The sequence below is a fragment of the Clinocottus analis genome, unplaced genomic scaffold (genome assembly GCF_023055335.1).
Source record: "Clinocottus analis isolate CAN_PGR_092001 unplaced genomic scaffold, fCliAna1.0.p SCAF_4, whole genome shotgun sequence".
In the NCBI taxonomy this organism is placed as follows: Eukaryota; Metazoa; Chordata; class Actinopteri; order Perciformes; family Cottidae; genus Clinocottus; species Clinocottus analis.
Window position 1 is genome coordinate 18,119,936 of NW_027176153.1, and position 26,663 is coordinate 18,146,598.

The following is a 26,663-nucleotide window of genomic DNA, read 5'->3' on the forward strand; positions in this document are numbered from 1 at the left end:
CAGAACATCCCATAATAGCTTAAAGGAGAGCGTATTAAAAAGAAAATCACTTCAGGTATGTCGTGTTATAAATGATTCATGCTTCAATAGGCTCAATTTTCCTTAAAATAAAAAGTCATTCGGCGCACATTTCTGTTTTTTTTTTCCCCTGTTGTATAAGTTCTTTGGGAGGAAGCCAAAACGTGGGTGTAGTTCTGCTTCCGTCCTGTAGGTGGGAGTGCCGCTCTTTCCGTGTTACGATCTGCTGTGTCGAGCCAACAAGATGTCACGCGAGCATACACGACTGTAATCGTTTCAATTTCGGATATCAAACATGATTATTGCTTTTATTGGCCGTCGCAGCGGCGTGTTGATGGACGACGCTCACGGTGCGTTCAAGGTGTGAACAGGTTTGTAAATAGCATGCACGTTGACTGTGACGTGCCCTGACAGGGTTTGATATCGTAACTTCACAGGAATAACGTTCACTGAGGCGTAGACAAGCTGCATGTAGTCAAGTTTGTCCAATGAGAATTACAAATAATATTCCTCTTTATAAATAAAATGAGTCAATCCTCACATTTTTGTTTTGTTTTATTGTTTTACTAAAATACTTTGCAACTCATAAATCTAACATAAGAAATAATATAATACATCCTAACATAATACATCCTTTTATCATGTGTCTGGTTACAGGGATACAACAAAATACACCATGTAGAGAGTAATATACAATTATATAATATGGAATACTTCAAAGACAAAACAAAGGACAGCAGCGCTGGAGAAACTTACAAAACTATTTCTTTCTTTCACCACGATGTGAGCGGAACTCTCTCAGCTTGAGCTGCTGATCTTTCATGCTTTACATCTGGTTATGATAATCAAAATCAAAAACAGGGGCAAGTTGCTTCATCCAGGTGGCAGAATAAATATTTTTGCAGCTCCGACGTTATTATTTTTGGATTCAGATTTTAATGGCCTTTTGAGAGTGTGGACGGGTCTTTAGAGCCGCGGAAGTTAACGACGTGCACGATAGCAATTCAAGTGAGAAATCAGGGAAGATAGAGATAATTACAGACATTTTTTATGCAACTGTGGTGAAAACACTGTCAGAAGACAAAGCAGTTTATTCCTGAATATTCCACTACTCTAACAGCGATGTTTGGATATTTACTTCAACTGGACGAGAGAGAGGAACCACTCAACCGATCACGCTCGGTGACATCGTTTGATAATCGCTAGACAGCGGCAGGAAAAAGGTCCTTCGTGGCCACGGCACACCTCTAACTGTTAGAGGGAGTTGGCCGTGATGAAGACGAAGATCTTGGCCTGGAAAGTGGTGAAGGTCCCCTGCCTCCAGAGCTTCATGTCCACATCGATGGAGAAATCCCGCGGGCCCTCGACCTGCCGGTTCAGGTACACGGCGCCCGTGTAGGTGTTCAGCTTGCGGGTGCCGAAGTAGTTCTCCTCGTTCCCCTGCGTGATGCCGACGATGACGTTGTCTCCGGAGTAGGCCGGCGACGGCCCGATGCGGAAGATCTGAGCCGGGATGACGATGTTGGACTGGAAGCTGAGGTAGTAGTACGTGATCCTCAGAGGGGAGGTCTGACACTGCAGCTGGTTGGGACAGCTCATCCGCTCACAGCGCCTAGAGGACGGAGAGGATGGAGAGCTGTTACACAACCAGAACGTTCAAAGTACTTATTGTCTTATAGTGGATGGTCATCAGCAAAGAATGATGAAGCAAACAAAGAATGTAGGAATGAAGCCGATTCTGCAAAGATGTAGAAAGACATAACTTTATTTATCTTGAAGGAAATACTTTCAAAGATTTCTCAAACATTCTGACATAAATGACACAAAAGAAAAACACAAAAATACAGTTCCAACGAGAATAACAATACAAAAATACATATAGCTAAATAGTAAACTAACTAGGATCCTAATATTGTGCAATGAGCAATGATATTGATTATAATAAAAATGATATTGTGCATGACATCAGGTTTATTTTTGTATGTATATATCTTTAATCCCTGTTGTTTCTATATGTTGTTTTCCTATTTTATTAAGTGTCTAAGGTGCTACTCTGATTAATAAAGTACATATTTATTCATTTATACAAGTTGTCCTGATCTTCTTTAAATGGATGTTTCTTGTCATTCCTGTTTTTAAAGTCAGGATATCCTCTCCCAGTGCATCACGCAGCAGTCAGAGGCTCACGGGAGCTCAGCGAGGCCTCAGACAGACCACTGCAACGTTTTCAAACCGAGTGAACAACTTACGTGTCAGAGACTTTGCGGTAGTTGGGCGGACAGACGACGGAGAGGCAGCGGTGTCCTCCCTGGATGTTGTAGCAGGTCTCAGCCAGAGAGCAGTTATGAGCCCCCGTGGAACACTCGTCGATATCTAAAACACAGTGAGCGCACACAGGGATGCTTTACTGCTGGAGACGAGGGGGGGAGGCACGTTAGTCACGGCACAACTCTGAGGAAGAGCCTTGAACGAGTCGCGTGGGGAGGAACTGCTCAAGGGAGAAGAGAAAATGATAATTAAATTAGCAAGACAATATTTCTAGGCCAATAAAGTTTTACAGTCTGAGTAATTACTGAGCCACTGTAAAAGTACCAGTTATATTTATCTGAGCAGAACCATCAGGATACTCTGAAGAGTTAAATGGGTGAGAATAGTCACACAGCAGCTGATCGGCTATGTGCTGCTTGATTTATCAATAAGGGGCTGTAAGATTCAGTAGTAGTAGTAGTAGTACTAGTAGTACTAGTAGTAGTAGTAGTAGTAGTAGTAGTAGTAGTAGTAGTAATAGTTATTGTAGTATGATTATGGACCAATAGACCATGACCCAGGGTATTGGAGTTTGAGTCCTGTGAGAAGTTTTTAAAGTCAGTTGAGTTATTAATATCACTTCTTACATTTTTGAGTCACAGTTTGGTTGGGTTTAAGAAGACTAAACATAGCCTCCACGTGTGTGAGGTGTGTGTGTCCACGGTGCAGCTCTGACACCCGGCTGCTGGAGCTGAGTTGCAACGGAGCAGCTCCAGTCCAGCGAGCGCATGCGGTTTTAAATATTGCTGACACTCACCTCTGCAAGAGCGTCCGTTGGGAGACATGCTGTATCCGTATTCAGGACAAGCACACTGGTAACTTCCGGGAACATTCACACACTTGTAGGTGCACAGGTGGCCGATGCTCTGGGAGCACTCGTCTATGTCTGCAGGGACGAGGAGGAGGAGGAGGAGGAGGAGGAGGAAGTCACGTGAAACTGATCCCTGAGCTTATAACATATACACGTGTGTGCGATTGTGTCCTAGTGTGCCTCACCTTCACAGGTGTGCCCGTCCTCCCTGAGGTGGTAGCCCTGCCGGCAGTAGCACTGGTAGGAGCCGTAGATGTTGGCGCACTCCTGACTGCACGGGGTGGCCAAACACTCATTCACATCTGGAGATTAGAGGTTGGAGCTCATTACTGTCACCGTTCACTCCATCAAAAGTAGAGCGTCGGTGTGTTCATCCCAACGCATAAACACGCTGTTGTTATTAAGCCAATTATGTTTGTTTTTTACTGGTTCGTGCTTGAAGGCATGACAGAGAGCACCTCACCGCCACCGCTCCTCAGCAACATGTCTAGCAATCTGCACGGTTCATGCACGTGCACACCAACAGAGCACGTACAAAACATGCAACCGCATGCTTCGACATGTACACACACACACACACACACACACACACACACACACACACACACACACACACACACACACACAGGCACACACACCTTCACAGTTCTTGCCATCGCCGGATAAGCGGAAGCCAGTGGTACACGAGCACTCAAAGGACCCCGGGGTGTTCTCGCAGGTCTGGGCACACAGGCGGCCCGGGTAGCGCCAGCACTCGTTCACATCTGAGAGGAAGAAGCGGTGTCATCAGCTGCAAGCGTGTCGTGCAACCGTGTGCTCGCGGTCGCCCGTGTGGAACGGGAGGGCGGGGTGGGGGGGGGGCATGTGCGTGTTGTGAGCGTGTGTCAGACAAGAGAGTGTGTCGTGAGGGGAGGGGGGAGCGCCTGCTGATAGTCTAAACACTTGAGTGGAGTCTATTATTATGAGAGTCACAACACAGTGAATCACAAACAGTGGGAGCGGCAGGGGGCGGGGGATAGGAGGGGGAGTCCTCTGTTGCAGGAGACGTGATCGGCCTCAGCGGCTGACGAAGCAGCAGAGGAGCCTGGGAAACGGCAGCGGCTCGCCCTCCGCAGAATAATAAACCGGAGCAGCGGTGGAGCGGCCGTACGGTGGAGCGGCCGTACGGTGGAGCAGAAGGTGTGCACCAGTGATGACGGGAGGGGAGTGAGGGCAAAATATGTAAAGCACCACTTTTAAGTTCTTTAAAAAAGAACCTTGCATGTGCATTCAGGCGCTTTAATGTCTGACGTACCCACACACATCCTCCTGAAGGAGTCAAACTGATAGCCGGTCTGGCATTCACAGCGGTAGGAACCGGGCAGATTGTGGCACAGCTGGCCCTCTCCGCATCGATGCAGACTGCTCTCACACTCGTCCACGTCTACGAGACACACGGCAAAGAAAGCATGCGAGGAAATAACAACGATGACATTCAACTCAGTCGCTCTCCTTGGTGAAGTAATATGATATGCTCTGACTGCGTCTTCAAGTGTGTACATCAAAACCGTGACACTTTCTTCCCGTGTGACAACTACAAATCATACCGACGCATCGGGATCCGTCGACACTGGCGTGGTAGCCGCGGCTGCATATGATCTTCCTCTGGCAGACGTAGGATCCCACCGTGTTGATGCAGTCCAGTGCCGGGCTGCAGGGCCGGGCCGAAGAGGCACACTCATCGATATCTGTTGTGGGGGGGGGGGCAGAGAGAGAGATAGAGGGAGAGGGGAAGGAAGGGAGAGAGAAACGGGGAGGGAGATGAAGATGAAGACAGAGTGAAGACCCAAAGGCTCAAAGGCACAAGAGAGCAAAGGGACAACTCTTCAGCCACACCGAGACATCAAGAGCCAAACGCACATCACGTAGTCGCTTTCACTTTGGTTAACTCTGCTGTGTGTGTGTGTGTGTGTGTGTGTGTGTGTGTGTCTGACATTTTCTCAATTTGCTCGTTTCTCAGAGCATTTTCTCCTCCTCTCCTTCCACAGGGCGTCGGCTGCCCCGACATGCCCGGTTCCCCCGGGGCTCATTCCACAGCGCAGTTCGTACTGCAGGACGGAGCGTAGCAGCTACCTGTCTGATCTCCTGTCTGTGTGGCATTTAACCCCTCTGTCACCGAGGACCCGCCGAGTCACCTGCGTGGCGTGAGCTACGACTTACATGCACTGTGATTCACCTGTGTGTGTGTGAGTGTGTGTGTGACTCACTCGCTCACACACCCAGAAAACAATTCTGATTGTTGTGTAACCCAACAAAAAGGCCGAAGCCCTCTTACATAGTGTCACACATTAATTCATTTATTTGGTTCCTTTGAAATGAACGTCAATTTATTTTTATTCTATAAACACAATTAAATCCAGAAGAAAGTCGTGGAATTGAATGAAACCTCCGTCCAATTTTACCCTGGAAACTAGGGACACTTTGCTGTGATGGACTTCAGCAAAATCCTTACCGACACAGTTGCCCTGTACGTCCCTGTTAAAGCCAGCGGGACATCGGAGTTTGGGGTTGCACCTGAACGAGCCCTCTGCGTTCACACACTCAAAATCCGGCCCGCAGTTGTGGCTCCACTGCGCACACTCGTCGATATCTGTTGAAGGAGATGAATAAATGAGCTCTTGAGTGACTGAGTGGATGACTAACAGCATTAAAAAATCAAATCAAATGATAGTAGTTTCAGTCTAATAAGCAACTACACGCGTTAACTGCATCACAAGCTACAAGATAGGTGTAATTCCACATTTCGCCACAGAGTGGCGCTGTGGTTAAATGGCAGATTGTACAGGTCCTCGCTCACTTTTACTGGCGCTCACCTGTCATGAAGCTTTCCATGACATTACTCAAGAAGTTAATCAAGAGTAAAAGTAGGTATCTCATTTGCTATGAATCCTATCTACTAATCGACTTTGAATTATTTCAGCCAGATAAATGAGTCAGACAGCGGTGAGTCTCTGCAGCGTGTGAATGACTCCAAGAGTCTTTTGACGTCTGTGGCCGTAGGACGAACCGAAGCTAGAGGGAAATTTGCAATCTCAAAGGAACATTTGGTGCATGTGTGTGTGTGTGTGTGTGAGAGTCTGTGTGTTTGTAATGCACGAGTGCATTGTATTTTGGAGCAGGTTTTTGCAGGATTTGACCGCTGTAATAGAAGTTTGGAGGCCTAGAACAGCTCCGGGGAAGCAACCCTGCTGATATGCGGTAAGTCTCTCAACAGCAGATAATCATTGAGCTTCTTTTTGCCGTCACAGAGTCGGCGGGAGCTGAGCGATGTCTCCACCGACAGACACCGAGGGAGAAAAGACTCCTGCAGGATTCATGTTTGAGACATTGCGCGTGACCTCCTGCAATAGTTTAGCAGTGTTTTTAGTCACTGTTTATACTACAATCATTTACAGGATTGTGATACAGTCACTGCAGGTTTTATTAAGGCGTGCAATACATATATAGTTATTTCCCAAATAAATATGGCTGAATTGACATCAAGATTCTTTGTACGAGAACAAATGCGTTTTTATTTGGTTTGCAGCGCTCGGCTGCTGTTCGGTCTGACCATTTCGGTCCAGATTAAAATATCTCAACAACTGCTGGATGAGACGCTATTACATTTTCTAGGAGTTGTGACTCCCAGACAATGAATCCTAATGACTCTGGTGTTCGCCTGACTTTTCCTCCAGCACAGCTCCGAGGCTGAGAGATGCGACTCTGTGTGAGATAACATGAATGTTGGATGGATTGCCAAGACATTCATCCCCCTCGGGACACATTGTAATAACATCAGGGATCCTGTGACCTTTCATCTCGTGCCATCAAACCAAATGTTCAAGACTAAATACCTCCAAAACAAAAGACTTTTTCCCGTGCTGGTTACCAAACGGTGAACGTTGTCGCTGCTTGGCGTTGTAGTTGTGTTCATGTTGCCACGCTGGTGTTATCTTAACGTATAGCCGCACAGATGCTAGAACAGCTGGAGACGCTCGCTCCTGAGCGCCTCATCATATGTTTTTTATATTTTAATAACGTAAACAGGAACAGGAAGTGCAATGTTATAGTGGATCCATCTTGCATTACTTACTAGTAATTCATATTTAATAGTGAAAAAATATTCATGCACGATTGTACGATGCATTCACGGTCTTAACTGAGTCCTCCTGTTAAAGGAGACATTGTTTAGTTTGTCCCTGTGTGGTAATGTTGCTTCATCTGTGAGGATGAATCTTTTTTTTTTTCTTTCTCTGCACCGTACGACCTCGACTTGAAGCAGCAGCTGTTTGGAAGCTCACACTAAAACATACTTTCTTGTTAAATGCTCATTTTGCCTGATTGAGCATTGTTTAACTTGACAATGAGTTACAGATTAAGCTGCAAGTTTCCTGGCCCGAAACCGCACAGGGCACATCTGAAGCTCATCTCGGGGTTCCTTCTTCCTGAACGCTGCTCTGTGAATGAGACCTCAGCTCAGGCACAATTCATGGGGCATGGAAATAATGAGACGTATTGGGAGGTTTACCGTTGCATCTCAACGTTGGACGCCAACAAAGACGAGCCAGGCAGCTTTCTTTATGTCGAGAGTTAACAGCAAGCATATACTATGGAAACGCTCTCAGGAGGAATACTACTTTTTATTCGCCTTGCCGGTGTGCTCAGATGTGAAATCACATGAGGATAAAAAAAAGAATCTCATTTTCAAGGGTGGTATAAGCGATTGTTTGCCTGAGCAATGTGTTTTTCCGTACGCAGTAATGCAAACACTCCGGCTGCTGGATTGAACGGTGTATTCCCTGCGGGTGGAAGTGAAGACTTTGACGCTGATGAGAGGCGCCGTACCTTCACAGACGTCGTTGTTGAGCCGGTATCCCGAGGGACAGGTGAGCGGTCTCTGACAGATGTAACTCCCTGCAGTGTTCACGCAGCGCTCGCCCGACGGGCAGACGCTCCCGGACAAACACTCGTTTACGTCTGGATGTGCGAAGAAAGAAAAACAAATGATGAAAATAAAGTGCACAGTGGAAGAGGCCGGATGAATAGGTGTGGAAAAAGCTGATAAGGAGGCGTCGCCTGTGTAGCAGTCAGCAGTTAGAAGCAGAATGAAGAGAAAGGTCGGACCCTCCCTCTGGGGAGACAGATGAGGGGCAAGGCTACCGGGTGTAACATCCACACAATGAGAAATGTGTCATCATGCTGAGCTACTCTCTGGTTCGCAGGAGACGGACAGCCGGATGTGGCTTAACTTAAAGATACATCCCCGAGGGAGACAGCTTAGACACATGGAAGCTTATCAGCCTCCCGATGAAACAGCCCACCACCATTCTGACAGGAAACATAAAGGCTCAATACGGGATTCAGTTGGCCGTGTTATCGGCATCATGCATGGAGGGTTGGGACGACGCCTCGGGTAGAGACTCGGTTCAGGGAACAAGATGATGTGTGTGTGTGTTTTGTTGGTCTGCATCACAGTGTTTCTGAGAGTGGAAGGAGATTAGGTCTGTATCTCCTCTGCACATCTAGAGGCGACGATTAGAGGAAAAGACCAATAAGAAACTCTCCGCAGCTGTGAGCGAAATGCTTTTTCTTCTTCTTCACTTCTATGATTGCACAGGCCACGCTGGTGCGGTGTGACGAAAATGTTGCCGGCGCTACAGCTACGTTTAGTTTCCTTACCCTCGCAGGAGCGTCCATCAGCCACCAACAGAGAGAATCCTGGGAAACAGGAGCATTGTGGCCTTCCGCCCACCGAGGTGCAGTATTGCTCACATGGGCCGTTTCCTGAAAATAACACAGTGAGGTTCAGTGAGGTGCACACTGGTGTCAAGGAAACCAAACAAACAGAACGTGACCCCCGCACAGATTATGATCTGGAGAACTGGTGAGAACGAGCACCCGACGCTGAAAACAAAGCAACCTTTGCTCCCGCCTCTCCACCCGTGTTTGACATTTGCGGTACAACTACATCTCCCCTGGAGGGCGAGTTTGACGTAATAACACGTCAATCCATGACAACGCCGCGCTGTTCTCCAGAACATGAAGCATCAAGAGGCGTGTCCAGTCTCCCACTAAGACGTAAGACCCAAAGTGTTCGCTGTGGGCCATCGGGCCTGCCGAGTGTCTCTGACCTTCACAGGGGTTGGGTGGGACTGCGGGCCGGGTGGGAGGAGGTGGAGGAGGCGGCGAGGTGGGCGCCGCCGCCGCCGCGGCTCTGTCGTCCTCCTTTAGTCGGTTCTCCTCGTCCACCGTCTCTGCAGAAACACAAATAAACCCGTCACAGGGGCGACAACTTACACTGCAATCAAGACTTTGCAGCGCTCAGTCGTCTGCGTGCGGTCTTAGTTAGAGGCCCGAGCCGGCGATACGAGGCGTAGCAGCTACAGATGTGAGATGTAAAATCAGAGAAGGTGAGACAGGAAAACAAGTTGCCTGCAGACAAACATTCGGTTTTTATTAGTGAGCCCCCGTCCCTCACTGTAATTTGCTGAGAGCTCTGGCATTAGTATCCTGTTGAGACAGGCTTGTGTTGATTAAAGTCTGGAACACTGCAGACAACATTACCTGAGAAGACGTCTCAAAGACTACACCTGAGTGGACCTTCAGTGATTCACAAACAAGCTTCTTTTTTTTTTACCTGTTAGCTGAAAAAGCTTTTTGACAACAGCAGAGATGTGATTGGTGCAGGAAAGGGATGTTAGCGTGTGATTAAAATAACTACTATGAGGCACTATCAGGGCTGGCAGACAGGAAGGAACTCAAAGAGACCCGGAAAATAATACACTGTGAATGTGCAGACAAATTACGACAAATGGGGCTTCCTGACAGGAACGCTGCACCGTAAATCATATTTGGAGGAGCAAATGGCTCACAAAGTCCCTTTCCTGTGCACTAACATCGCTGGAAATGTCTGCCAGCGCTACGATGGGTGGCGCTCCCTTTACCCTGTGCACAAGTGAAAGCATCCTCTTGCAGCGCGTATCCAGGGAGGCACTCGCACCGGTAAGAGCCCGGCGTGTTGACACATCTGTGGTGGCAGACTCTGCCCTCGTACACCAGGCACTCATCCACGTCCTCCGCCTCCAGAGGGCCCTCCGCTGCATTCTCCCCGTCCCGCTCCTCACCGATGGAGAAGGCCTCTTTAGGGTACGGACTGTCGGATACTGCGGCGCGCACAAAGAAGAGAGAGAGTGGCAATAAAAGGCTATGATATGAATAAATGCATAACGCGGTTCCCCCAAACAATAACACCTTTTATGCATAATGATCACCGTAAAAACACGATGGCCACAACAATGAGGTTGATTTCTTTCCTTGTTGGTTGCAAATGCACAGCATCAACCACAACCACATTACTCATATCATGAATTAGTTTGCGACGCCCTTCCTTGGATGGGCTCCGAAAAAATACACATGCAGCACGGCAACATGCACAATACAAGTAACAATGAGATGCACAATGTTCTGATTAATACCCTCACGGCGAATGTCTTGCTGTATTTGTCATCTTACATCGACGGCTGTTTCGAATTCCAGATCGGCGTTGCAAAATGTGTGAGGTGGAAAAAGAACCATAAAAGAGAAGAAAAAGAAAACATCCTCATGAAAAGCACCTGATCACCTGATCGCCCAAACCAAATCCGTACAACCCTACTAACACCAACATGGTGGCTTACTGAAAGGGGATTAAATGCAATGCCAGCCACACACGCATTAGATCTCTGAGGATTAAAGCACGGGGTGAACTGGGATACTATGTTCAGGGAGGCCAATGAGGCGCAACCTTTTTCAGCTGGGTTGGGGATCCCACTACAAAGCTTCCTTTCAACAAAAATGGATTGTCTCCATTAAAAATCTCTGCTTTTTCCTGGCCGTGCACTGGTGTGTATCACATTCCCCTCGCCCGACAACATCCCCTCCCTTGCCATGGAGCATGCAATGCATTCACATTCTGGTGTGTGTCTGTGTGTGTGTGCGTTTGTGCAGACGACAGTACTTTTCTTTGGTAGTGGAGTGGAGTCGAGAGCGGGCCTCTCTCTGACGGAGTGCCAGCTGTCTTGATTGCCGCTCTCCTCCTCGCCGCAGCAGGTTAGAAAGACGTGTCGGCAGTGAAAGCCCAGGTACCGGTTGGCTTCACAGCGATGCCCCTTGCGGAGGAACTGCAGCCCCAGAGAGCAGCAGTCACAGCACTCCTGCGGGTCACACAGTCTCTCTTTTAACACATATTCATGCATCATGTACTCTTCAGAGGAGCCGCTGTACATTTTATGGAAAAGAGGATGGATGACTTTGGGTCCACCACTTTGAGCAGACTGAAATATATTGACATCAAAATGTTCAACTGACAACATAACACAACATTTCTGACTTTCTGGTTCTTTCCTCTTGTGCGACATTGCTTGTCATGTTTTTAAGGGACACATCTCAATATGAAATGTGAACTTCAGTTATCACCTAACTTTCCCTCTATGCCAACATCATTTTTTATTTGTATTTGTATGCATTTCTTGGTTTGATGCTTGCAATATCCAAAACACAATGAAGAAATCTCATTGGCTTTATTTTACAGAACCAGCTTCAAAGGTTGGCCTACAAACACATCCCTGCATAACTCAACGTTGCTTCAATCTGCATGCTAGCATTGTCATTGTAAGCCTGCGGACGCTAGCCTGCGGACGCTAGCCTGCGGACGCTAGCCTGCGGACGTTAGCATTTTGCTCACTGTGTCTAAATGGCCTTAAGCAGCAGCTGGCATGGTTTTAAACTCATATTCCTCTTGAACTTTGATAGTTCCAAGCAAAGATTTGGAGCGACTGACTTCTTGCCCACGGTCCCTTACTCTGTTTCCCTGTAGCTCTCAGCAAGATTGCCACTTAAAAGTGCATGGGGGGTATAATGAAACATAAACTTTGGTAATGGCCTCTGTGATGTACTGTGGTTGTAGATGGCCTGATATTACCTAACCTACAGGGGTCCCGCAAAAAGGCGATGAAAAACAACATTTTAAAGCTGCACATAGAGTCGATAATGGCCTCCGTGTTGCGCGAGGGCCTCTGAGCAGGTGAGTGAGTATCCTTCAACGCACAGGTCACATGGCAAGTAAGTGGCTTTGGGAGTCAGGGCGACCACATTAAAGTTATATAGTCACTGTGACTTCATGCTCATTGTCCGCCATAATGGCCTTGTGTCTACTGCTGCTACTGTTCGACCAGATTAAATTATCAGTCCACGTTCCCACAATTTCAGAAAGGCCAAACAATTGACATCTGACATTTCCAATTGCTGAGGTCTGCTTTGAAGCTAGTGGAGCTTTAGGACTGTGGGAATCTTCAGCTGTACGTGGACCTAAATCATTTTACCTAAATTAAATAAGGTAATTGAATAACAGGGAATTGGCACAACAGCAGTAATGCTCAGGGGCGGTAGCTTGAATTAAGTTGCTCTGACAGAGAGACTCTCACTGTATGGCTACAGTACCATCTACATGTGTTTTCAATTCTCCAGTGACTAATGCATTCATCAGTCGCTAATTCATGCTGCATTAGGCTTCATTTGAAAATGACAATGTCATTATGTTCGACTGTGAACCCAGTGAACTGTGTTTGCCCTTCGCGGGGGTATCTGATCACAGACGCTTGCCTTGTAGGAATCAATCCCACATTTGTCGCTGGCATCCTCTTGACACAAATGTCCAGCTCTGGCTGCGTTCATTCCAGCCAAACACCGGCCTTCTCGGAGGGAACCGCGGCAGCACTGTTGTTGAGCCGTCCTGGCAGAGAGAAGCACAAAAGTAGAAAGGACTGTCGAAGTGTTTGGACTGCAACCGCAGCCCTGACAGAAACAGTGACTGTCAGCAGCTACAGAGCTGACTGAACTGGTGTTTTCAAATTGATGTGAATTTATTCAGGAGAAATTAAAATCAAAATCGTAACAATTTACTAGTCAAGCTCCGAGGATCAAAGAAAAATGTACTTAAATGTGACTGATCTTGTAATAATACAAAAAAAAAACATAACAGCGGAATATTTCGTTGCACATTTGAGTGATGTCTCTTTACTCAATCAATATTGTTAATAAGTCAAATGAAATGGATAAAAAGTCAACTGCCTTTCCACAGAGGGCTATTTAAGATGATTTACAATGTGTTGTATTTAATTATAAGAATTAAGCTGAAATGACCCGAGTGGGCGTTTAATAGCAGCCTTACCAGCAGATGGAGTGCCTATCTTTTGTGGGTGGCTCCATGTTGTTGCAGTGACCATTAGCTGAAGCCCACTTCTCCCCTGTCTCGCAGCAGGTCTTCAACAGCTCCTTGGCTGGAACTATAATGAAACGCAAACACCCAGTTCCAGCTTTATCCCACTTAGTGCAGCCATGTGTTTCAGAGGAATGGCAAAAAAATAATGGTAACAATGTGAGTTCAGCTGGAAGAGGAGGGTTTAACATTTCCCATCGGAGATTCCCATCATTGAGATGCTGTGAAATGTGGTTAGTGTGACTGTATTTCATCTTTGGTGCAGCACTCTTGTCTCAGACTCAGATTTGGGAGTTGATTTTGGTTGCTACACGCTGAGAATAGCACGTACAATGTGTGTTTTTCTTTTCAGACTCTTCGACTCGCCTCTCACTTACATTGGCAGGAGAAAAGTGTGGAACCCAAAACTCTATAAATCTACTTTGAAAGTTAAATTGTCTTTGTGTTTTTGTTACATCCTGGTAATCAGACGTGGAGCAGACTGAAAGAGTAACACATTAGCACTAGATTTTGCAAACTGCATCGGGGAAGAGACCAAAAACACATTATCCAGGTTATGTATACGTGTCCCTTCAATAACAGGGCAGCGCATTCCAGCTTTGATTTGTGGCTCCTGCGCTACCGTGGAAGACACAACCCATCAGGACATGCATGTCTTAACAGTCACAGCGTACAGAACAGAAGATTTGTCTTTCTGGTTCCCGCCAAGTGTGGAGGAGGAACTACAGCGTCGGAGGGAAAATGGGTCACTGTAGAAACATGGCAGCCGGCTCCATGAAGAGGACCAATATTAACGAAAACACAACAATTCTTATTCTCAGGTGATTCAAGAAAACATCCATAATCATATTGTATTCAATTTTTGCTGAAACACACTTCACACTGTTCCTTTAACTTTTTAAAATCCAATCAGAAGTAGTTAACCCTTTTAAATTAATGGATCTAATCATGTTTTATGTGACTGACCCCCACTGGATTCATAGTTATTTATCATCATGTATGCTGTTGATAAGATGTAAAAAACAGAAAGAAAGAGCGAACCAGAATCTAAAGCGAGGCTGTGATCGAAGGACCACCCGGCTGCGCCGTTGAGCCTCAGTCTCAGGCTAATGGGAATGCCATTAGCTTTGCAGGTATTTGGTCGTTCACCAAGTTAGAATTTTGGCCTCGCACTAGAAGAAGTTGGGGTGAGTTACACGATTACATTTCATCCTATGGAGAGCATAAATGTGTCTACCAATGCATCCAATATTTTTTCTAGACACACAAATCCAACATTTTTTAGATAAGCTCAAGGGATCAGAGTCAGTAGGGTTCATGCTATGGGAACCAGGAATATCTGTTCAAAATGTCACAACAATCCATCCTATATGCTGGGATATTTCAGTCTGGACGACAGTTTGTGGACCGAAGCTGTAATTGGTCTCTCACTGCATGGCCTGTTCCAACATGAGCTTTAAATGAGTGTGGGTGTCATGCAGAGGTCAGCAATTAATACATGAAAATACAGCATAGACATCGGTTAAGTGCTGAAGGTCATTCTAACATTTAAACTTCCACATGCAATTTATCTTTGTTGGAACAACTTGCGTTGATTTACCTATAAATAACAAGACCAGGGCAATTATACCCAGAGTAGAGCAAGTGTGCGTAATTCAAGGTTTAGACATTCTAAACCTTGAAAGGCACAATGACTCTTTCATGCATAACTACAGTATCTGTGCCAACTGTGCAGTTAAACAAGTCCCTTTGAACCCAAGTGAATGTATATTAAAAAGACAGAGAACATAATTACTCATCCTCCTGCTTTTTGCCTCCTATTCATTTTCTCCAGGTGGAATCAGTTCCCCGTCATGAACACAGAGTTGCTCCATGTGTCCATTCAGAATGTGATGTATGAGATGCATACGGTTTGTTCACATGTTTACAAAGGATTTAGTGGATGAGATGACTTTGGAGGGAAACTACCATAATCACTGTAACATTTTGTGGACTGTAATTTTGAAGCCTGGAGTTTGGCATTTTAGCCGTCTCCTTCATTGTTTCTGGCCATCTGCATCTTGGATTTTTGCAATCAGAAGTGACACGAGAGGGTGGAGCGGAAAGAATAGTTCCAATTCATTTTTAATGAACTAAAAAACATATTGTGCAAGATTTCAAAGTTGTAAGACAAAACAAAGGGACAACTCCCAGACCGGACAACACGGTGGTAGAGACCTGTCAATCACAAGGTTGCTCTGCCCTAAAGCATAACCTGAGGTATGTCTGTTCTCGTGGTACTCTACCTTTTTCAGTGATGTACCCGCTGTGAAATAGTAGTGAAAATCTTTTTGTTGTTGAAAAAAAGATATAATACACAACTCTGTGCTGTCGGTGTCTGGTTTAACAGAATATATACAATTATCTTTTTAAAACTACACTTATATGTTATTTAATATTTATTAAATAACTATTTTTAAAGGATTTTTGAATGGACGCTAATTTTTTTTTTAATACATATTTTTTAAATCTCACGTAACCCCATTTGAGAACCACTGGTCTCTTCTACTCTAAATGGGACCATCATTTACTAAATGAACATCCTGCTTCTCGTAGACAAATGCCCCCTGATAGCGCTTAAGAAAGAAAGTTCAAGCCACCTTCTCATCGTTGGGTTGCAGCCTGGATAAACTATTGTAGCCGCGCTACAGCTGAGTCTTACCAGGTCTCTTCCTGTCTACCTTCTAATTAAGACTATACTGCAACTTGTTCCATTCAGCAGCGCAATAACCCGCAAAGTTGATTTATTGTGCTTTCACAATGAGGATCTAAAATATACACTTGGAAGGTGGATGAAGAGCATCCCTCTGTTCCAGGCCTGTCATTATACATTTCCATTTGACGAGCATTAACGCCAGATGCTTTGCTCTCGTCTAAATCCAGAACTGGTGACATCACACCCTTTGAAAATATGGAGCTAGAATAACAACCAAAAAAGGGCAACTCTCAACATGTCTGGAGGTGTCGTAAAGCAGCGCCTCGGCCACTAATCAGCGCTCGTGTCTTTTCTTTTGTGGCCCTGGCAGTGATGTATCATACAGGTGGGCCTGCAGAGGACATGACCAACAAGATATAGAACGTCTCGTGCCAAAAGGATCCATGACATAAAAACCCACGTGTTGTGCATGTCGGATGATTATTGTTGAAAGCTTTAAAGCATTTGTGTGCATGGGTTTGTGTGTGCGTTTGTGTGTGCAGTCCCGGTTTATAAGCTCAGGTGGGAGTTGCACAATATTCTTCTCACCTTCACATGAGCACTTGCAGAGATATTGTGTCTTTTAAAACACATAATCATTGTCGAAGAACAGCTGGGTATGACCTCACAGGGAGGGCTCTCCTGCTATCATCATGACTTCATCTCCAAAAAAGGCCAATTCGGGTTTCAATTATTGACAGTTTATGCCTTAATCTCCCTGAGATCGAGAGCCAACGTTCGTGTGATCCGTCTTTTTGTAGTCCTAATCGGGGTTAAGGTCGGTCTTTGACGGTTTCCTACAGTATCCTCCAATCCAATTACACCTCCTTGTGGTAAGAAAACCTGAATGAAGCACGAACACACACATTGCCAGGAGGACTTATCACTAATGGTGCAGTGAATTACTGTGATTTATAGCTGGCATCTCCTCAGGATGCTACACATGTCCTGGACACAGCGGAGCAGGCACTACGGACGTGGTGTTTTTCTGCTCTGCAACATCAGCGTCAGAGATTCTTTTTGCATATTAAATTGGTTAAGTTTATTCCACTGCACGCCTCTGAAAAAATATCCTCCACAGTAATCTTGTAATCTGAATCTCCCATTGCCTTGTTATGCCTTATATATTCCAATGTGTGCTCACAATCCAGAACACAGGAAATTTGCTCATTTCTTGCCCGAAGGAAATCCGTCCAAATCCTGATTTTGGAACCGACGGACGAACATAACACAGCAGAATAATATAAGTTAACCGGTTGGTTTCACAAAGCCCTGTTAGCAGTAACTATTTCCTGCATTGGAAATAATTGCATCAATGAAGCATGGATATGAATGTAAGATTTCCTATGAAAGGATTACTGTGTTTCATATTCAGAGGAGAAAACAGGAGTGACTGTTTGCATTGTAAGATCTAAAAAACATCTGCACACAGCTGCACATTGCCAGTATGCTAATGACAGATTTGCTATTGTGCTGCGATTGCTCTCTACTTATACGTTTGGTCTTTTTTATGAGTGGTTTTCTGCATCTGGCGCAGATGTTTTTTTTCATTTATATGCAAGGGTGACAAGTGGATAAGGCGTTTTTTCACAAAGGACATGTAGGTTATGGATGGAATACAGCATAATTCCTGGAAATGACTTGGAAGGCACACTAGATTAACCAGAGCTTGCTATCATCTTCAAACTGATGTGCACAGTAGTGGTGCAGCAGGAATGAACGCTCTGGAGTTCACCTTCCTTTTAATCCTATCAGGAAAACGACACATCGGCTTAGCCTACCCCCGGGCTGTCGATGAAAACAAGCTCTTCTTCAGTTATTCCACCTCAACTCAGACGATTTGTATGCTTCAGTTTTATCAATGCATCACCGTCTTAAGATTCTCCTGGTTTAGTTTAATGTTACGGTCGAGTGGGACGTTACCGAGAGGAGAATGTGTGGAGGTGTGCTTCAGATGAGCTGATTACTGGGAAGATTGGGAAACCAGCAGGCTCGCGAGAGACGGGGGTAATCACACTGGAGCTCATGAGGGAGCGGTGAGTAGTGTCTGGTAATCAAGCCACAACAGTGGTCTCATTCATCACATGGGCATTATGCCGCTAACAGGTACACCCCCCCCCAAAAAAAAGAAATCCAATACCAGGTCCAGCCCAGCATCAAAAAGCCTGAACACCCCCGCCCCCCCTTTCCTCCCCCTTCCCGCTCCCCCATTTTCTGAGCACTCACTGGTTAGAAAAAGAGGCACGTTGAGTAGATACTGTGCCACTACAAAGGCATTTATATTCACAGAAAAAGGGTTGTGGTCTTGTTATTTATGCTTTCTCTGTTCCTCTCCAAAAAGACTTTGGCATGTTCTGATAATGACGTTGATAACAGGAATTAGTCGAGGCCCTTATCAGCTGTGTTTTTCCTGCCTGTGTCTTAACATGTCTCCAATTGTCCAATGACCTTCCACAGTGAACCAGCACAGTGTCATTCCATCCGAGACCGACAAGTTCGAACTCCTTATCCCAGGAGAACAAACACAACATCCTACTTTGGCTTTCAACTCAAAACTCTCTTTAAGGAAGCGATAACTCCCAAAGGAATAGCTGGACTTTATCCTCATGCACTTATGGACGTTGAATAAAAAATCTGTCAAACTTCTCCCTGAATGAATGAATAAGTTTCTGTATTGGCTCACACACAGTTCCACTTTCTACCCAGACTTGACCTGAACGCAACTAAATGTGTCATGGCAAACAGCAACAAACAGCCACTTTTTAACTTGTATTCATCCAACTTTGAGCTGGTAAATGAAGTTGACAGGCACCTCTGGAGTTCACACAGAAACACCTCACGCGTGCATTCAGCATATACTAGACATACCTGAGGGTCAGGTGCTGAAAGGAAAGAAACGTCCCGACAGGTCCTAACAAAAACACACATTGTTGTAAAGAAGGGTTAACAACACACCTCCAGATTGTGGTTTGCTGGACAAAAACACGAATAGTAATTCACTCTTTCATAATGTAGTTTCCTCACTTCATAAGGGAGTATGTTAATATAAAGAGGCTTGTGCCATAAAGCCATAAAGTATTGGCAATTGTGAGGCCAGCCATTACGTTTATTAATCAATAACCTTTATGGAACTGAATGAAATCCAATTAATTAAAACTATAGCGATTATTATATGGCATTATAAGATTGAGACTACACAGCAGAATTTTTAGATCTAGAGAATATATGCAACTTCACACTTTGGTATAATACGTTTTTTTTTTCTTCTATTTTCCAGTGCAGTGTATCTTCTAGACATCCTAGGAATCACTTCATCATCTCCTTTTCCTCCTGGGACCTGCAGTAGATTTTTCCGAAAGGGTCGATCCGTTTGAGAACATGCCGTGAATCACATGAAGGAAACAAGATACACAACCCCGGAGCAAAGTGGGGAGAGAAAATGCAATTTCAGCTGCTCTTAAAGGATTCATCAGATACGTTAGAAGCACACTAATGTAAATATAGCACAGGGCTTGGTATTATTTGCTTCTGTAAGAATCAAACCTCCAGAGAAATACAGCATTCTCTCAAGCTGATAGCATGAAAGTGAATGTGTACTTAGTATTGTTCTTCTCTCTTGTGAGTAAGGTAGATAAATGCTATCCAGGGAAAACAGACTTTCCATGAACAATTGTTTTTCCTGGGCCTGTGCCAGCTTGAAGATAGTGATTATGAAATCCTCTTTAAAAGACAGGACGTGAGAGAAAGAAAGGGATGATGTCTTCTGAAATAGTAACAGCCTAACCTCGTCATTACGAGGCTGTAAATCATCACTCTGTGAAGCATTTTGATGTTGACAATGAACGAATCAAAACATGTCATGTTTCAGATTTCCTTTTCATTGTGCTGCTTTCAAACACTTTATTCAAAAAGAAAAGTTAGCATCCTAGACCTGGAATAGGAGTGGAACGGACGTCAAACTGTTTTCCGTGATCGTTTGACGAGTACAAAAGAAAAAGGCGATTATAGTTAGTCGTTATGATGGTTGTTGCAGCTCGCCAGGATGGCTAGCAAGCTAGTTAGCTTCTCTTTTCTCTGAAGCGTCTGAGAAGTGAGGTGGAGGGACAGCGGTGCAATTAGTACGCTAACTAGCTACTTGTTAAGCAAACTAGCCTTAAAGCTTGGTGCAATTAGCATGCTAACTAGCTATTGTTTGCTTGTTAGCTTGCTAAGTCCACCATGCTTTAATGCTACACCACTGCTTCTGAGAATAAACCCAGTAATGATGTCACTCATCTGATGATAGCAATGTGCTGTAACAAGAGTGTTTGGACGAAGCATTAAGTACATTTTACTAACTTACTCTAGCTCTCTGCGCTTCGTAACGCTACTGCTCGTTTTAGTAGTTACAAAAACTTCACCTCAGTGAGTGTAAGGGCTTTTGTACGCCCGCCACTGCTACATTGATTTTAATAGGAATGTCCGTCCTACTTCAATTTCTATTTCTATGGTTTGAATACTGTTGATCGTAAAATATACTTTTAGCGATATGGTTGCAGATTGAACCAACTTAAACTTCTCCGGTGTGCCAAGCTCGTAAGACAAACGGAGGCCGACGGGAACACGTAAAAACGTGAAAGGCCTGATCTAGAGCCAGCGTTTGGTTTGTCTGTTCTGGGCTACTGTAGAAACATGGCGGCTGGCTGGAGGACCTGCTCCCTATATAGATATGAACTCATTCTAAGGTAACAAAAACACAACTAATGTTATTTTCATGTGATTATACACTGGAGAAAACATACTTATAAATATTATATTACATTTCTTCCAATGTATATCCCTAAATGATACACACTGCTGTAATGTTGTACAATAACGTACCTTCAGTTTCTCCCAGCTCATCCTGGGAGTCGTAGTTGTAGAGGGTTTGGGGTTGTCTTTGAGGCTGCTCTCGATCCTCCCTCATCCTGACTGGAGCTCCGCTGGTGGGACTGAACTGTACAGTGGGAAATGAGGTCTGCTCTTCTTTACCAAGAGGCTGCATGTGCTCCCCTGGCACTCGTTTCTCTTCTTTATGGCTGCTATAATGGGAGCCGCTATGACTCCCAGTGCGAGTGCCTTGACTGTGTTTGTGATGACCAGTGTGCCTGTTTCCTTTGTTTGCACGGGCGGCGTGTGCTGTGTCTTTTATAGCGTCCTGTGCCATTCTGTTTCTGTCGCTGTCGGGTCTAATGGGCCTTTCCCCGAGTTCCTGTTGCGGCCTGTGGTGCTCTGTGGTCGCTCGCCGTGTGGTTGTTGTCAGCGTTGATGTTTCGCTCTGATGCCCTGCGGTCGTCGTTGGATCCATGTTCTGTGTGACCTCGGCCTCCGTGCTCGTCTCCGGCTCATAACTCCTTTGTGTCTCCCTGAGTTCTTGTCTCCTGTCATCGAGGGAGCTGAGGGACGTGGAGCTCGCCTCTGGTGGTGTAGTAGATTCCAGTGGTGGGGCCAGATCTTTGACAGTAGACGACTTTGGCTCCTCCAGTGTGTAGTCATAATGCCCTGTGCCAAAATTGGGTGGGTCCGGCTTATACAGCGGTAAAGTGTTTCCCAGTGCCAGCTTGGAAAATGGTTCTCCAGGACTCGTTTGCTGGCTGTCGTGCCGGCTGCTAATGTCTCTCAAAGGGTTGTTGTTCTCAGTAGTTGCAACCCACACAGGGTTTTTAGAACCACGGAGGTCACAGCCGGGGATAGGTGAACACATTAACCGCCCGCCGTCATTTGGACAGTGGCAAACCTGACAGCGGTCCTTTTGGAAGGAGTGTCCCGCATCGTACTTCTTGTTGCCTTGGGTACAGCCGATTTTCCCACATTGCGGACATCCATCTGCAGGCTGTAAAATATCAACGCAGTTGGGGGGAATTTCAGGGCACGGAATAAAATGACAGCTTATCCTCCCACCGCCCAGAGGACAGGTGCATTCAGTGCTTCCAAAATCCACAAAGTAAGCTTCCCCTTCTGGGACTTTCCCTTTCCGGAAGCCTGCTTGGATGCAGTCGTAGTACTGGTAGCCCTCACAGGTGCAGCCCCTCACAGTGCAGGTGGGACAGCAGGACCCCTTCTCTAAAGCCGTCTCAATGCAGTTCTGCAGAACGGGACAGTCGGGACAGTCTTTTTGGCTGAGACAAGTGTCCAAGCACAGAATCAGCCAACTTAAAAACAACGTTGCCCTCGGTATGTTCATTTTGCATCCAAAAAGTATTAAAAAAAGAAAAGTGAACGTCTCTTTGGACTAGATTTGATTCCAGATGAGAAAGAATGTTGTGTCGTTTGGCCTGTGAAAGTAAACACTGGTTAATATATTTACAGGAACAATGTTGTCTGGCATTCTCCTTAATAACAATCAGCGGCCTTTTATTTTTGTTTTTGTTTTTAAAGTCGCTATGAAAAACACATTTTTTAACTAAATAACCTGTCTGCTTTAATTTGGCCTCCTGCCAAATGTTCCATGTTTTTCCATGCCCACTCTTTTGGCACCACAGCAGGGATGCAAGCTGTGGTTTATATTTGATTGCACATGGAAATTTGGCCAAAGGTAAGACTGACTGAGAGAAATATGTACCACCCCATCCCCTCCCGACAAAAAACTAAACGAGGCTGAAACAACAAAACTTCTCTTCTATGACAATGTTATAGTTTGCCATATTTACAAAAACAATGTGCCACAGACTGCTTATACAAGTTATCTATTTGCAGCATGTGTTAGTGTATTCTCATACAATGTTTTGCTTCCCAGGAAAATGGTCGTGCAAATACTCCACAGTCATTTGAGTCATTGTTCGTTTCTGCCTATAATTGCTGAGGAGCGTGCTTTTGCAAGGACAACACTGACAAACAATCTAGAGAACTAGAAGAAGTGCTGTTGTAGGAAAATGGCATATTGTAATGAATGAAGTCCTGTAAGGCCTAATGAATGGATTTGATGAGGTTTCTGGAGCTGCTCAGGGACGGCAGCACAAAGTCAGAATCCGACAGACTCGATCCTTTTCAGAAGAAGTGACATCAAATCAAGGAGCATATTGAGAACCAGGTGTTTTTCTATTTAACTTTCCTGTTTGTCCTCGCTGCTTGCTGTTGTGCCAGTCGCAAGAAGCTCATGTGATATTTACTGCGATAAAGAAAGAAAAAAAAGGTCTGGTTGAAAATTAGTTTAACTCAAAAATCGTTCTGCATGACAAACTTGTCTGAAGACATTTTCTGCTGAAATGTTTCTCACCCATTTCCTTCCACAGCCTATTCTGTGCATGTCCTTGGAATAGATTCCCACCAAAAGAGGAGCAGCAACAGAAATAAAAGGATAAGAGATGTTTACAGGTTACTTTTTTCTCTCCAACTGAAGCAGCCTACACTTGCATTCTTTGAAGGATTGAGCTCCAGATGCAAGTACGACTTATAACTCCTGATCTTTTTCAGATAGTAAAAGACATGCGGGCTCTTTCATTCACCGCATACACTGCACTGATACTAGGGCTCCAACATCTGTATTCCTTCTTTTCCCCCTAACAACACAACGTGCACTGCAGCTCTGTTTAGAGTATCAATGATGCCTTTGTGTTCTGCAGGTACAAAATCATTTCAGCAGATCTTGCGGTCTAAAACAGGCACATGGCCCGCTGCCATGCTGATGGAACTCTGAGGAGCTGTTTCTCTACAACATTCATAGAGAGTTTATAAAGCACATAGAGGGAAACAGAAGTGCAGTGAATGAAAGTCTTCTGGCCCTGAACAGCTCGGTGGAGGCTGTTCTGTGAATGAGAAGCAGTCTGTTGTTTGTTCAGCTATCAGCTCATGTCCCACAAAGCATTTCAAACAGCGGCTGTGGGACTGGTCATCCCAGGAGCCAAAAAATGACCTTTATCCTTTTTTTTTTTTTTTTTTTTGCTCACTTGACACGCACACGCACGTGCAAACACTGTTTTACGGATTCCTGAACCCACGAGAGGACACGCTATATATTCGAGTGGAGGATAATACATTAATACAAAATGACTCGCGAGTGTTTGAAAGTGCACGAGCTCTGTCGCGTTGGATACTTTAGCGGCGCGTGAGGTGATCAAAGCATCGCGTCACAGAAGCCGCCTTCAGCTTCTGGACTTTAACAGTCGTGAGGGAAAGGTTGAATAAAAGCAGATAGGACAAATAAAGTGCGTATTTAATCTGTCAGGAATCATTTCGGCCACAATAAAGTGCTTTTAAATATCAAACAAACACAAAACGTATGACAGTATTGACCACATAACTAAACATGTGTCCCTTTACGTTCACATGTTGCCCAGTGGAAATGCTCAATATATCAAATCATGCATTAAAATCGATTGTTTTAATCCTTAAAAAGCGCGTTGCCTACCTTGCGTCTCTGATCTGTCTGTGCTACTAAAAGAAAGTTGTGCGTAAAGTTTATGCCTTGACTCCTTCTTTGGAGGCTGGAAGCGCCTCGCTCCCTCTTTTTTTTTTGGGTGGGTGGGGGGTAAGAGGGGGGAGGGGGCGGGACGAACTTTGATAGAATTATTTCCAACTCTCTTTTTCTGCTTAACAATTATCCGAAATACGAGAAATGACTCAACATGGAGGGACTTCAGTGGAAATGGTGTCGTCACTGTGATTGTCATGATCCCAAAAGTTAATAAGCGTGTCGAAGAATAGCATCAGAGACAAATAATGCTGCCTCTGGGAAACATAATCATGTAAGGATGTAACAATCACAATCACATAATTGTTTGTTGTGTATTTGTACATGTTCACAATTACTGTTGTTTAACCTCAGAATTCCAGTTAGTTGCCACATTATTGACTGATGTGCAGTTTACTGCAGGAGAAGCCATGCTGATAAATGAATCAAGCACATACCAGCATCAGACATCACATGATGTTTGTGTTCTTTGTCAGCAGAGCTTTTTGGACGCACACATTTTATTAACTGTAATGTAATATACTGCACGGCACAAGGGGTCTGTCCTTCACAGACTGCAGTGACATCTCATCTCTCTTAGTTTGAATCAGTGGGGATAAATACAGACTAAAGCTGCCTCATGAATTGACTGATTAGGCACACGGGGCACTGGGGCCCTTGATGGCTTCGTTTCAGGGGTCTCCTTTGACTCATCAGTGACAGCGATGAGTCAGCGGCCCTATAATTAGTTTCCTCTGTTCATTAGAATCAAATGCATGCACATGCTGCACCAGTCGCACACGATGAAGACCCCTGGATGCTCATGAACGTCTTTCCTGTTTCCTGATTGAAAAACATGTTTATCTCTCTTCCAATTCAAAAGTCAAGTTGACAATGACTCTCCTTTTTGCCTATGGATTGAACAGACGTATAAAACAACTCCAAGTCTCTGTGATGACATATATTCATAGATCCACAAAACAGCCTCAGTTGTACTGACTGTTTTCCCGCTCCAGTTTAAAATGTTCTCACAATTGGTGTTATACCCGTACAGGAGACACGAGTTTGGCTCGCCATTGACCTGCTCGTATGCTCATTCATAACCTGGACCCATGAGCTCAGTGTCCTGCAACTAATCCCCCAGAGAGCTGCTGTTCCTCTTCTGCGCAGCCCCGCCCTGCTGCGAGTCCCGAAACACAAACCAACCTGATCCTCAGAATAGTAGGCAAGTAAACACTCCATCAAAGGGAAACTAAATTTGACTTTATTCCACAGATGTTGTACAAGGTTACATAATTGCCCATTGCCACCCGCGGTGACGTGCCTGTCACAATTTACTGCCAAACACAGGCTTCAGAAGTAAATGATGTGCCATTTCCAACAACAACACATGATCTTGTACACTTTCAACAGTTTCGCCATGAAAATAAATCAGTTCCGTGATCTGTGGTGGAACAGGAATTAATCCCTAAATGCCTCGTGTCTCTGGACTCCAGGGAGATGTCCTCATGTCAGTCAGGACAGAGTGACCTGTTCCTCCCACAGTAGTTGACCTCTCCTCACTCTTCTGGGGCCAGAAAGCCTGAGTCCAGTAATGTCTCTCAGCCCGCGAGATAATGTCATCTGACACGCACTGGTTTGGGAGAGGTAATTGCACCCCACACTGTTGTAATTTCTCATTCATGCATGTTTGAATGGTGACTTATGCCACTACTAATTGCCGGGGCCCACTGACTGCAACCCCGGCCTCGTAATGATGTAGCCTAATGGGCACTTTGTCCGTTTCACACTAATATTGAATTAAATTTTAGAGTTTAATACACCGTGTTTATTATTTGTTCTTCGAGGAGAGTGAAGTCACCGTGGCCTCAGTTCTGAAGACGATAGATTTAATATTCTTCTGGGTTTTCATTGAAACTGATGCCAGTGATGGTGACATCATTGTCTACTCGGGCCCTCATGCAGCAGGCGTTAATGTTATCTGTCCATTGTGTGAGACATTGTCCTGAACTTCTGCTTTTGTTTAAACAGGTGGGGAGAGCCTCGTAGTGTTTGCTGCAACCTTTGTTAGGCCAGTGAGCTTCAGTGTGTGGGGTGAGCTGAACTGATAGAT

General features: G+C 45.0%; 1 protein-coding gene across 1 annotated transcript; it reads right to left on the reverse strand.

Moving 5' to 3' along the window:
- Window positions 1–602: 602 nt before the first annotated feature.
- Window positions 603–24,618, reverse strand: LOC137800321 (fibulin-2-like). The gene is made up of 17 exons (XM_068597472.1): window positions 24,509–24,618; window positions 21,004–22,436; window positions 13,362–13,476; window positions 12,794–12,923; window positions 11,151–11,346; window positions 10,099–10,317; window positions 9,286–9,408; window positions 8,834–8,938; window positions 8,000–8,131; window positions 5,628–5,765; window positions 4,723–4,863; window positions 4,431–4,559; window positions 3,775–3,900; window positions 3,322–3,438; window positions 3,083–3,211; window positions 2,268–2,391; window positions 603–1,630 (listed from the first exon to the last, which is right to left on the reverse strand). The coding sequence occupies exons 2-17, from the start codon at window positions 22,343–22,345 to the stop codon at window positions 1,273–1,275; spliced, it is 3,624 nt and encodes a 1,207-aa protein (XP_068453573.1). The 5' UTR covers window positions 22,346–22,436; window positions 24,509–24,618; the 3' UTR covers window positions 603–1,272.
- Between the last annotated feature and the right edge of the window lie 2,045 nt (window positions 24,619–26,663).